The following is a 13,680-nucleotide window of genomic DNA, read 5'->3' as shown; positions in this document are numbered from 1 at the left end:
AGGGAGGGAAGAAAAAGGGGGGAAGTAGAGAAGGAAAGTAAGCCACAGCTGACACTGGTTACCTGGAAATGAAGTGTTGGCGCCATAAACTAGTTGGGACACTTAAATACTAATTTTTAGAAATTGCTAGAGTCTCAGGGTACACTAGCCTCAGAGTGAGAAAATGCCATCATTTTCAAACATATCAGAGTGCTCTACATAACAAAGGCTACATGCCAAGGAAAAATACTTTGCCAGAGCCGCATCCCACACGGGGCAACAACATCTCTCTCCAGCCTCTTCCAGTCTTTCTCATCTGAACAGGGGGAAAGGTACCAGAGACTTAGCTTGGGGGTGAAAGCTCTCTGGAAAACTGAGATTTAAGATTATGGAACATGTTCTGTCCCCCACATCTCACTGCCCCACCAACATTACTCCAGAACATAACAGAGGATTGCAGTAGAGGATGCTTCAAGATGCAGCTTCTCCGAGAAGGTGCACCTTGGGGAGCCCTGAGTCCATAGGCGAGACCAAACGAGGCCACTACGGGAACGTGAGCCCTCTGCATGTACAGCTGTGGTAACATTCGATGCAGCCCAATTCCCACCCAGTTTAACAGAAAGCTTAGTGATAGGCAACATCCAGCTTTCAATTAATTACAAAGCACGTGGACAGAGAAAAAAAGTCAAAGGACTTAGGAGTATTCAGATTCTCTGAGTGCATGTTGCAGGGTTTTTGTTTGTGGTACTGGGGATTTAATCCAAGGCCTGCAGCATGCTAGACTAGTACTTTACCTCTGCACTATATCCCAAGCCCCTTTCAATTTTTTGGAGTCTTGTTAGGTTGTCCAGGCTGTCTTTCAACTCGAGATCCTCAGCCTCTCAAATTCGTTGTTTGTTTGTTTGTTTTGGTCCTGGGGATCGAACTTGGGTCCTTGTGCATGCGAGGCAGGTGGCAGAACCGCTGAGCTAAATTCCAGCCCCTGAATAGTTGGTATGCATCACCATGCACTGCATAAGTTGTTTTTTTTTTTTAAAGAAATTTGTTTCATGTAAGTTTTAAGCATTAAATTGTACATAGTAGTCCCTTTTATTTAATAATACAGGACATATAGCAACATTTTTCTTCTCATTTCTATTAGTACGTTTTTTCTTCCTCTCATTTCTCATTAGTCCTTTCTTTTTTCCTTATCAATCTGACCAGCTTTTATGTTACGGATTTTCTCAAAAAAGCAGCTATTTTCATTTTCTCTATTTACTATTTCTCTGATTTATGTTTTATCATTTCCTTTTTCTGCCAACTTTAGCTTTAGTTTTTTAATTTCTTAAATGGAAGCTCAAATTCATTGATTTTGAACATTTTTTACCTATGTACGCATTCAGTGCTAAACTTTTCCTCTCTATTCCCTCCTCAAGGACTCTGCTTTAGTAACTATTCTCTCTCGGGCACCAATTCTTCCCTACTGAATCATATCCATCATATCGTAACACGTTCCCAAACATGCATTTACAGTCCATGCTACATGGAAAGAAAGAAAGGGAGGGGGGAGGGGGGGACGGACACCCTCCCTTGCCCCACATCCTCCTCTGGCTATTTCTGCATTCCTCTGCAATACCTGTGCTCCAAAGTTAAGACACTCTCTATTTGCTTATCTCCCAATTCCCTGCCATCCACTCCATTTAGGTGTTCACCTTATCTCTACATTCACATTGCTTTTATCAAGGTCACCAGCAAGTTCTGTCTCAACACAGTAATCAATTCTCTTTCTTCTTACTCCTTATTCACAGCATTTCGCTCCTTCACTCCCGGCTCACTGCACTCCTTGTTGTTGTTTTATTCTGCACTGGCCACTCCTTCCCCCTCCAAGCCCTTACATGGAGTGCCCCAGGGCTCAGTTCTCAGGCATCATCTTTTCTTTTTGATCTATATCCATCTCCCAGATGCTTTCATCCACACCTAAAATTTGAAGCATCATCTCATACAACTCAAGCAGGTCTGTTATTCATTATTTACAGTTAATTTTACAGTTGCTTTTAAGTAATACTTGTTATGGTTTAGATCTAAAATATTCTTCAAAAATCTCATGTGCTGAGACTCAGGACCTGGTCAGAGGGAGTGGGTAACTGAGAGTACGACCTGGAAGGGTATATTCTTGTCCTCCCTTCCTTCTCTGCTTCCTGGCTGCCACCAGATGGACAGCTTTCCTCTAGCCCCTCCACCCTGCTATTTCTACCTTGGAGCTAGCTGACCATGAACTGAACCCTCTGAAACCATCTTTTAAGATGTTGGTGTCAGATACTGTGTCTCAGCAAACAGCAAAGCTATTATAATACTTGGGTATTTTAATCTGTGAAGTTAGTTATTTATGTTTCTCAAGGACAAGGATCCCTACCATCCTGTTCTTTTCCATCTTTCTAAGTGTTCTGCTCATGGTAAGCCGAATGTAAGCACTATAAATTCCATCTTTGGTTCTGCACGTGTAGTTTTACTACCAAGTAAAAGCAGGATTTACAGTGGTGCACCCTTAAGCAACAAGTACCAACTACAGATAATTGAGCCTTATAGCCCCTGCCTGGGGATCATACTTATTATGGTCATCTTTAGAATATGTCAAATCCCCGGTTCTTCTACTTAAACTGGGACCATAACCAACTGAGTGGTTCTTAGTTCTGCACTTTCAGTGAGGTAAAATATATACTTCTTTCAAGTGGAGGTTTCTTACATGTTGAGGCTGATCACAGGGCAATCTCCACGCCAACTAAATGTCAAGTGAATAGCAATTAAATGACAGCTACAGTTTCAATGTGGAAGGGACAATGAAACTACATAAATCTTGGCTGACACTTGAGGAATGTGTGTGTGCCTCTTCTTGGGCTTGTAAGTGAGAAGCACAGAGCCTTTAGACCCTGGACTGGTATCATCCAGTAATATAGCAACAGGAACCTAGCACAGCCTCATTTCAAACTGCAGTAACCTGCCAACACACGGGCTTGAGTGACAGGTCATCACAAGTCCGCACATATCCAGTCTCATGGCCAAGGCCAAACTTGACCTTAGTTGCATGGTCTCCTCATAAAGAGGAAGAAAAACACAAGGACTCTACAGGCTGGAAGGTAAGCTGACTCTATCTCCAGTCACTGTTGTGATGTTTTATAAATTCACTGTTTTACCATTACTCAGAAGGTTTTTCAAAGTGAGGTTTTAGGATTTTGGAGGAATTTTCTCTGCTTGGTTTAAAAATCTCAAAAAGGGCCAAGGATTTAGCTCAGTGGTTCCACCGCCTGCTTCAAAAGCAGAAGGACTCCAGTTCGAACCCTGGGAATCCCGCCCCCCCCAAAGAAATCTCAAAGAATTTCATTGTACCAAACTGTTTCTGAACACACAGACATGAAATAGGCTTTATGAATTTTAAAGTAGGAAACAATTTCTCTTTGAAAAATGCCTCTGAGCTGTGAGTCATAACAGAATGTACAGGCAAGTTTTAAAAGAGACAAAAATTGTCGCAACAAGTACTGAAGGATACACATGGGAAATGAATAGTGTCAAACGATCTTTTTATTGCTCACTGAAAAATACAGGTCTGGAAGAAGCCCATTGTACTGTGTGTTAGATGTGATATGTGACACCGCAAGGATATAGGGCATAATGGCACAACATATACAATTTTGCATGTTTTACATACAGACATCTCTCTTAAACACTATACTTTACTAAGATAAAGCCCCTTATTAAATGAGAAATATAAATATCAGAATTATAAATAAAATGCTATAAGCAAAGCATTTTTAAAAAGTCTGGCGTGACATCTACCTTGTCTACCTGCAGCAGTTCAGAATAGCGGGGCCTGGAAGAAACTTAGCTAATGAAGAGCCAGTTCTCAAAGAGCTCTTTTCAGGAAGCTGGTCGGTGATGCCCCCACAGGCTCCCTGAAACCCAGCAGGTGGCCCATGCTGACTGAAGTGACTGGGAACAGTATCAGGGGCAGAAGCTTCTGCCACAACTACTTATGTTGCATCCACTGTATGGATACATCACCTAGCACTTCTGGTGCAGAATCTGCCATGCTCAGCACACACTGAAATGTACTTGAAAAGAGGACAAACACTGGGAACAAATGCCATTTTCTACATAGTCTTCAGATATCATTACTTTCTTTCAGCCATGTTTTTATCAATATGCTCTAAAAGAGGCTGTTGCCACCACACTGTCAGTTAGACAGTCCAGGATTGAGGTAACAAGACATTTCCAGTTATGATGAGTAATTCAATGAATTAAATATAAATACATCTTATATTAGAGAGCAACACAATTATTATTCACACGGCATCATATCCAAGCACTGCAACAACAGTCACAACTCTAAGGTCAACCTTCAACTATGTCCACATTTCCTTCCAAACTGAGAAAATCCAGTGAGGAGAACATACCTATCCTCCTACTTATCCTCTCTATTAGGGCTCAGAGAAAAGCTCCCTACAGATAACAAATGCAAAAAATCCCCAATAAAACAAAATAAAACAACATAACAAAACACACAGCACTTCAATATAAATATAATGACAAAAGAAAATTATACCTTCCTTTTAGGCTTTCTCTGCAGAAGGCAAAGCAAGTTATTTGCAAAGTTGGCTGGGCCAACTATGGTGATACATTCTAAGAGAAATTAGGGTTACAGCATTCTCTTACTATAGGTAACTAGTATTATTAAACAATTTCCTGAACTAAGATAACAGTCTCACCAAGGAAAATTTCCTTCTCATCTGGGGTTTGATTAAATGAGATTATATACTATGCCAGCTATTTAATGTTAAGCTATTAGTATACAGGGAACTTGCTCAGAGTTCAAGTGTAACTGAGTTTTCAGATTTTCTATACAGATTGGCAAATATTTTGTCAGAGTATCTACTTGAGAGATTTATAAATCAATATAATAACCAACTATATGTTTTTCTTACTCTATTCACCCAAGAATATCATGTTCTGCTAAGACTGAATCCCACTTCTATGGGCCTCTTATCTCTCTTGACTCTGCACACGAAGTTTCTCTGTTCAGTCTTTATGTCCTTGACTCTTCTAGTCCAAGGAAAATCTTGCATAAAGCTGGAAAACTACAAGCTCCAGTAGAAGTGCTGGTATTAGTGCTGAAGTAATCTTTATGGGAATTACAACTGCTTATCAGACTATTTACAGCTTTGTTAAAAGACCTACTCCTCTTGAATCTCTGGATTGAGATATCCTAATATTTCAAACATAAGGAGGTTTTATTAATAAAAATCTAGTTCACATGCAAGGTTCTGACCTCTGCAGTGACACACGGTTAGCTCAAAACTGGCTGCACTTCTGTTTCAAATATCCCCATCCTTCCTCCCTGTCATAGTCTTGTCAAACTCATCCACCTCTCACGCTATTTCTGAGCACTCACTGCTGGCTCTATTTCTTTTTGGTGTTCTACTACACATATGGGTATCACCTTAATGTATAGATGATAATGTCAATTTCACACTACCAGCTCCCCAAAGACATTACCTGGGAACAATTTCCAGTTAATAAACTCATTCATTAGCAAATCCTCTTTATAAAGGAAACAAAAATGATTTTCTAGAAGCTGAACAAACACCTTGAATATTTTTATAAAGGGAATGTTGAATGAATACTACCAAAACCCAGATATACCTACTACCAGTAGATCTAAAGATTATTAAGGGTTAGGTGACAGCATGATGCAATACCATTCGGGTGAAAGTGCTACTCAACAACATAGGAGCAAATGAAAAGGGTCTGAACATCACCCTCTGGTGTGTTTTCCTCATGCTTAGAGTGAAGCCTGAACCAGGGCACATGTCTCAGCTCCCTAACAAGCTGCTCACAGGTAAAACAATGGGCTTCACCTCACCCAGCCCAGCACCTAGTGCTCAGATGGGAAGCACTGTAGCTTTAAGATGAAGAAAGACTCAAGACTTTGCACAACAATTCTTGATTTTATACTTTCCCAAGAAAGTCAAAAAATAAACTGAATTTATACTAAAAAAATAATGTAACGCCTCAAAAAGCAAAACCTAAGATGGAAGAACTTTGGAAAATATAACTTATGAATCAAATCTTACTTTGGCTAAATTATCATATAAGTCAGTGTAATTTATTATTGCATTGAGAAGCACAACCCACCATGTTTCTCTGAAATGGTCCTAGTGAAGTCCATGGAAACAGTCCACAGAGGTGACAGCTCTTTAGGCTTCTGTGGCCTCAGAATATAAAGACAAGGGCTAACTAGGATGTGACATTGAGACGTTTACCTGCTTAGCACAAGTTGAGTTAGGAGCCAAACACCAGACTCTCATCCACTTAAGAGTGTTCTCAGAAAGTTCCCATTTTTACTCCAGTGGCTCCACATCGCAATCACCTTGAAACTTTCAAAAATTACCCAATGTTCAGGCTAGTTATGGAGTGAGGAGCCCAGAAAAAGAATTCTTTTTGGAACCCCAGGTGACTCTCATGTGCAACCAAGATGCCGACTACTAGATGCATCCCTTTCAGAGACCTGTTGCTTAAAATCCATGTAAATGAAATTCCTATGTAGTTTTGCTTTTCTAAATTCCACCAGAAAAGAAAGGAGATTTTTGTTTTTTGTTTTAGAAAAAGGCACAGTTGTGCTTCCTCTAAAGATGCAGCCTGTTGTTTGGGAGGTGCTGATTGTTGGAGGTTATCTGGAGCGCTGGTTGTAAAGAAGAAAATCCTTGTCTTGGCAGAGCAGACATAGTTTCAGGCTTCGGCAGCTGCCTCCAGCAACAAAAAATGCCCAGATGCCCATGACCACCATGATTATATATGCTGACACCAGATTTATTCCATAATGAGGATTTAGGAAGGTCTGCAAAGGAAAAATAAATCAGCTTGGGTAATAACACAAGCTTAGTAAACATGCAGAATAACTAAAGACAGAGAAAAATATGAAATATTTTCCATAGCTGGACTGTAACCAAACATATGATGCATGCAATGCAGTAAGGATCCACAAAGGCATGTCGAACGAACCTTGCCAAAAGACACTGGTCTGTAGGTCTGATGTTTTGCTGGATTCAAATGACAAATCTAAAAGATAATCATTAACTAGAACCTAATGCAATGCTTAACAGAAGACATGTACAAACTGGCTCTGGTTTATATTCATGTCTGTACCAACTAAACTGGCTTTTGGAATCTGTAAGAAAATGAGACAAGTCCAGATTCATTTAGTGTTATGAATCCCTAGTCTTCAAAGGAATGTGAGGGAATAGAGTCTCTTCTTTAATCTGTGCAATTGTTAGGGATTCCAAAAGCATATTCATTTTTTTAAAAAACACCACTAAGTGGTGTAGCTTAGTGACAGAGTACATGCATAACATGTGCAAGGCTCTAGGTTTGGTTCCCAGCAGCAAAACAAACAAAAATACTGCTAGGGTGCCAAATGGTACCATCTCATGTATTAGAGAAGACAACAGTCTCTACCCTAATATATGCTTACAAGGGAAGGGAGATGATGAAGAAATTATTTTACATTGTAAGGGATGCTAGGACAGAAAAATGATAACTGTGATGATGCCAGGACATAGAAGAATAAAGTAATCGATTTAGATGCTCAAGGAAGGCCCAAGAAAGTGGCATTTAAACTGAGACATACAGGAGGAGTAGGGAGTTAATTATGGGTAGGCCAACGGAAGGAACCAGATGTAGGAGCAAAGAGGTGGATAAAGACCCAGTATTCATGATATTTAAGAAGGAGGGAGCAGCCCAGCATGGTGGCGCATGCCTGTAATCCCAGCACTTGGGAGGCTGAGTCAGGAGGATCGCTGTGAGTTAGAGACCAGCCTGGGCTACACAGTGAGTTCCAGGTCAGTCTCAACTACACAGTGAGACACTGTCTCAAAAAAACAAAACAAAACAAAACAAGAATGGAGGGAGCAGCAGAGGAAATGAGGCCAGAGGGGAAGGCAGGGCCAACTAATGAGACACTGTCAAAAAAACAAAACAAAACAAAACAAGAATGGAGGGAGCAGCAGAGGAAATGAGGCCAGAGGGGAAGGCAGGGCCAACTATGGTGGGTGTTACTAAGGAGCATGGATTTTTATCCTTAGTGCAATGGAGAGTCACAGAAGGGTTTTAGGTTGGAGACTCGAATGTCTTTAGATTTTTAAAACTGCAGAGAATGGATGAAAGGAAGGTATAATGAACTAGGGAGACTGGTTAGGAAGATACTGCGCTGGATGAGGAGCATACAGAATGGTGACTAGGACCAGGCAGTGGTGGTGGTAACTTGAATTAGGCTGATGGATGGCGTGTGAAGGACAGGAAACATCTGAGATTGATGCTGATAATTCTGGCTTTCATAAATAGTGGTAACATTTAAAGAGATGACCAAGACTTAAGGAAGACTGAGCTTAACAGAGCTGGGGAAAGAAAGCTTGGAATGATAATTTAGTCCAGAAGGTACTAAATTTAGTCCAGAAGGTACCATGCTGTGGGAGTTCAAAAGGCAGATGTCACATAAATAACTATATATCAGCACAGGACTCACAGGAGAGGCCTGGGCCAGAAAAAGGAGTGCAGAAGCATAGCGTACAGGCAGAACCCAGAGCCATGCCCAGGAAGGTGATTACCTAGGGAGCTATTATAGAAAGATGAGAAAAGAGAATTCAAGACCAAATCCTGAGACATTTTAACATTTATAAATTACTTGGAAGAGTAACAGCCAGCAAAAGTGTCTGAGAAGGCGCAGTGAAGCAAAAGAAAACCTAGGCAGCATCAAAAGAGGGAAAGGAGTGGGGAGTCATCTCTTCTTAAAGGCTGCTCAGATATCCATTAGATTGGGACAAATGGAGGTCCTTTTGGACCTTGAAAAGTCAGGTTTTAGGTTGGATGAGCAGGAGCCATCCTGGGCTGGAAGTCTGAAGGATCAGGAAGTAGAGACTCTATGGAAATTACTCTGGGAAGTTTTGCTGTGATAAGAAACCAAGAGTGGCAGGAAAGGGGAAAGGCAGCAAGTAGCAGAGCTTTATTTAAGATACACCTGTGTGCTGCCGAAGAGGTGTAGTCCAGGGGGCACAACTACATGAGGGAGGTCTTCAAGTAAGGAAGAGGGACTAGGGCTAGAGTCTGAGGAGGGACTGGCCATTGACAGGAGGGAGATACTTCCTCTCCTGAACCAGGAGGCAGGGAACATAGCCCATCTAGCCCTACCATATACATGCAACAAAGAGGAAGGTCTGATTGGGTCAGTTGTTACCATGTATCTTTAAAACAAGTGTTTTAAAGTGTCCCCAAGGCGTCTCCCTGTCCTCACCTTCACTCTACATATATATGCCCCTGGCTAAGGCACTGATGCTGACCCATTAGCTCTGGCCAAGAGCTGATTCTGCAGGTAGCACTTTATGTAGAAAGAATGCTTTTCTCAAGAGGCATCTGTGGGCATGGCAGGCACTGAGCATTTCTTGAGGGTAGTTTTGTTTTGTTTTGTTTTGTTTTGAGACAGGGTCTTGCTATGCAGTTCAGGCTGGCCTCAAACTCATACTGATGATCCTCCTGCTTCAGTCTCTCAAGCGCTGGGATTACAGGCATGAGCCACCATGCCCAGCCTCCTGGATTCTTTTTTGGAATAATTTTATATTCAAGTCTACTACATTTTAATTGACACTGCAGAATGCTAAACTGTTTCACATTATTTATTTTCTTAAAACATTTTTATCTTTTCAACAGTTATAAAAATACATGATTGTTCTAGAACATCAGAATACACAAATTTAAAAAATTTAAAAGCTGAAATTCAGCTAGGCTAATATTAAATGAAAACAATGATCAATTAGACTATTAAGATGAAAAATTTTTATTCATCAAAATACTGCAAAATTAAAAGAAAGTAAAAACAAAAGTTTTTGTCATACATACACCTGACAAAGGATTGTGTTGTAGAAAATACAAAGAACTCCTAAGACTAAAACAGAAAAAAACAACCTAGAAGGTAATCAAAAGATCTGAATAGGCACTTCCCAAATGGCCAGTGAATATAAGAAGATATGCTGAACCTTGCTAATCAGCAGGAAAATACAAATTAAAAGTTTAACATAATTTAACTACATTTCCAGCAAGATAAAAAAGGACACCGAGTATTGGTGAGGAGACGGACAATGGCAGCTCATATATGGTGAGAATATAAGTTCATATAACTACCCTGAAAAAAGTGATGGGTATTAACAGCCAACACCTGTACAGCCCAGGCCCCAGCAAGTCTACTCTTAGGCATATATCAAACAGAAATATGTACACATGTTCACCAAGAAACACATGCTCAAATGTCCATAGCAATATTCTTCATAGGTGAAAATTGGAAACATCATAAATAGTTCTCTGCTACATTATACACACAGAATGCTGTACTGCAGTGAATGAGCAATCTGTAGTTAGAAAATGATGACTCTCCCAAACATAATGCTGACCCAAAGACGCCAAATACAAGAACAAAGATTGTATGGTTCCTTTTACATGAAATACCGAAAGGCAAAGCCTAGATGTAGTGCTATGAGTCATTATCGTATGAACCCTTAGAGGAAGGTAAAAAGAGGCTCCTGAAGGTCCGTGACATTTAAATTTTCATCTAGGTGCTAGTTACACAGGTGTGTTCACTGCGAAAATTCACCAAGATATACACTTATTTGTGTACTGTTTGTATATAAATTTAAATAACACAACTGCTCAAATACTCATTCTCTGAGATCTGCCACTGACAGATATCTATTGATAACCTTCTGAGAAACAGTGCTGGGGATGCAGCTCAGTGAAGCTGCACCTGCCTGGCAAATGCAAGGTCCTGGGTTCAATTCCTGATACTAGAAAAAAATTTTTTTCGAGAAATAATCTTTCAAACTTCCTGTTTTTTTAAGTCAATAAACAGAATAAAAGCAACCATTTGATACTCAGTCAACATTAGTCTACTATGTGCCAAGGATTGAGGACAAAAGACTGACAAAATAAGATTCCATCCTTGATGATCAAATTGTAGTTGAAGAAAGAGATGAAAAAACTGTATTAAAATAATGCCAGCCAAGAACAGTGTTATGATAGAGCAATGAAAATAGTTTCATGATAGTGCTGAGCCTGGAACATGCAACTTTTCCAGCAATCTTCATAAAGAATGAACAGTTTCTGAAACCGCTCCGGGTTAGAAGACTCGTTATTGTCCATAATCAGCAGGGACAGACATACCAGTTATGTAATGCACTGCATCAGTTTAGACAGAATATATCTGAGTTGTGGAGAGGAGCTGGAGGTAAGTTTTGCACCAGCAAGACTGACAGGAGGCTTGGCAGAGAAGCCCAAGTGTAATCATGGGTTTCGGACTCTCAGCTCTCTGGGGTCTCCAGGATGCTTCCCTACCTCTCTACCTTCTTTGCCAACTCCTCTGCTTTTCCTCAATCTCAATGCTGGAGTGCAAGCATCTTCTCTTATCTGTTTACACCAATTCCTCGTAATCATCTTTTTTACCCTAAATGTCTCTCCCAAACTCTACACTTTTCATCTATCTGCTTACCTGACATCTGCACTTGGTTGTCCAATAGGTACCTGCGAAGCAATGGGCCCCAAACAGCTTCCCCTCTCAGAAGATGGCCAACTCCCTCCTTTCAACTGTTGGGGCCCAAATCCTGGAGATATCCTGACTCCTTTTCTTCCTCTCACATGCTTTATCCACTTCATCAGGAAAAACTGTTGGCTCCACTTTTGAAAATACATCCTGAATCTGATCATTTCTCTTTTTTGCACTGCTCTGTCATCCAAGTCCTCACTGCCCCTCCTTTCTCTAGTCTACTCTCAACATGGCAAAATGATCCTTACAGGGTGAGTCAGATCATGTCTTTTTTCAACACTCAACAATTCATTTCAATGAGAGTAAAGGTTCGAGTCTTACATTATGTAAATCTCACTTCTAACCTCCTATTTCCCTTCCACCATCAACTCTCTTGACAGTGTCTCCTCCTATTCTCCCCCTTGCTCACTCTGCTCTGGCCACCTGGCTTCAACAAACATGCCATCACATGGCTGTTCAGCCCAGATGTTCTCTCTCCAGATGCCACTTCTCCAACCCCCTCCCTCAATTTGACTTTTTTGCTCACATGTCACTGTCACAATAAAGCCTACCCTTACCACCTAAGAAATGTGAACACACATGACCATACACACAATCCCTTAGCTTTAAAAATTACACTTTTCCTTTTTCTATAGCACCGATCACCTTCTAACATACTGTATAATTCATTTATTATGTAGATTGTTTTTTGCTTGTTTCTTCCCACTAGATTATAAAGGGGGATATTTTTGGGGGTTTTTTTTTGTTTTGTTTTGGTTTGGTTTTTTTTTTTTTTTTTTTGCATTGGGGATCAAACTCGGGACCTTGGGCTTTTGATCTTTGTTTTGTTTACCCAGAACAGTGCCTGCAATGTGGAAGACACTTAACGTGTTTGTTAAATGAACAAATAAGCCAATTAGATTCATAAGAAGATTTGCTTTATCTTGCAACTTCCTTTCAAAGTATAAGAGTACTATGTTGTAGAAAATTTGGAAAATGATAATAACTACAAACAATGAAAGAATTGACAATCCCAACACTCAGAGATAAATGCTGTTAATATCTAAGGTACACTCCTTCCTGTCTTTCCACGAAGATTTGGCTTTATATAGTTGCTGTCACATGCTAAAAGGTTTTAGGTGTATGAGGGGAAGTAAGATGTTATTTTAGAGGGAGTAGAGGGGCAAGGAGCCCAATTTAAGAAAACCTGATAAGGGTAAACAGATGGAGAAAAGAGAAGCAGGAGGCAGGTGTCATCAGGAAGAACCTTTATAACACTTAAGGCAACAAGTGAAAAAGCTCTAGAGAAGGAAGTGGCAGAGGTCACTCTGATATAAATGATTCTGATGTAACTATATGATTAATTTTCAATAAAAGTCAAACCCAATACATTACATAGTACTTTAAAAATAAATCAAGGGAAGGTAGGGATAAGGGGTAAAAATGAGAACCAAGACCTGTCATGTAAAGGTACAAGATCCCAATGATGAATGCAATTGTACTGTATACCTAAAATGTACCAATAAACTCAATGAGAAAATAAATAAAGTATTTTTAAGCTTGTTTTGAAAACTGGCATTATAATTAACATGTGAATGAGGAAGAAGTGATGTTGGCACTTCTGTTATTGATAAAAATGTGTAAAAATGGTATAACACTTATGGGGTGTACTTTTGCAATCTCGATCAAGTACTTTAAAAATATTCATGGCATTTGATTTCATAACTCCACACCCTTGAACCTAAACAATATATGGAAAAAGCTTCATGCATTGAGATGGTCACGACAGCTTTATAAAAACCAAAAAAACAGAAGTGAATAATCAGTTATTATTATTATTTTTATTATTTGGTATCGGGGATCAAAGTTAGGACCTTGCACTTGCGAGGCAGGTGGCGGCCCCACTGAACTAAATCCCTGGCCCAACCAGTTAAATTATTAAAGACAGCTTCCCAATAACCGTCCCCCCAAAAAAAACCAAACAAACCAGAAGGGATTAACCAGTAATTAAAACATTGTAATAATTTCTATGTGATGATATAAGGATATCAAAATTTTTTATGTTAAGGGATTTATAATGACATAGAAATTGCTCCAGATGTGCTTCCAAA

General features: G+C 39.9%; 1 protein-coding gene across 6 annotated transcripts in view; it reads right to left on the bottom strand.

Annotated features, from left to right (window-relative positions):
* Aph1b (aph-1 homolog B, gamma-secretase subunit) overlaps positions 1–13,680 on the bottom strand; it is a 121,152-nt gene that overhangs the window by 87,611 nt on the left and 19,861 nt on the right. Inside the window, exon 6 of one of the 6 annotated variants that reach the window (XM_010641200.2) lies at positions 3,517–6,847. The exons of the other annotated variants lie outside the window; for them this stretch is intronic. Within the exon in view, the coding sequence (XP_010639502.1) occupies positions 6,680–6,847 (168 nt within the window). The 3' untranslated portion in view covers positions 3,517–6,679. Of the gene's footprint in view, positions 1–3,516; positions 6,848–13,680 lie in introns of those variants that run through there. 6 annotated transcript variants of the gene reach the window in all.

The sequence above is a fragment of the Fukomys damarensis genome, unplaced genomic scaffold, assembly GCF_012274545.1.
Source record: "Fukomys damarensis isolate Sample0158 unplaced genomic scaffold, DMR_v1.0_HiC HiC_scaffold_25, whole genome shotgun sequence".
NCBI lineage: Eukaryota > Metazoa > Chordata > Mammalia > Rodentia > Bathyergidae > Fukomys > Fukomys damarensis.
This window is presented reverse-complemented; position numbering and strand designations above follow the sequence as displayed.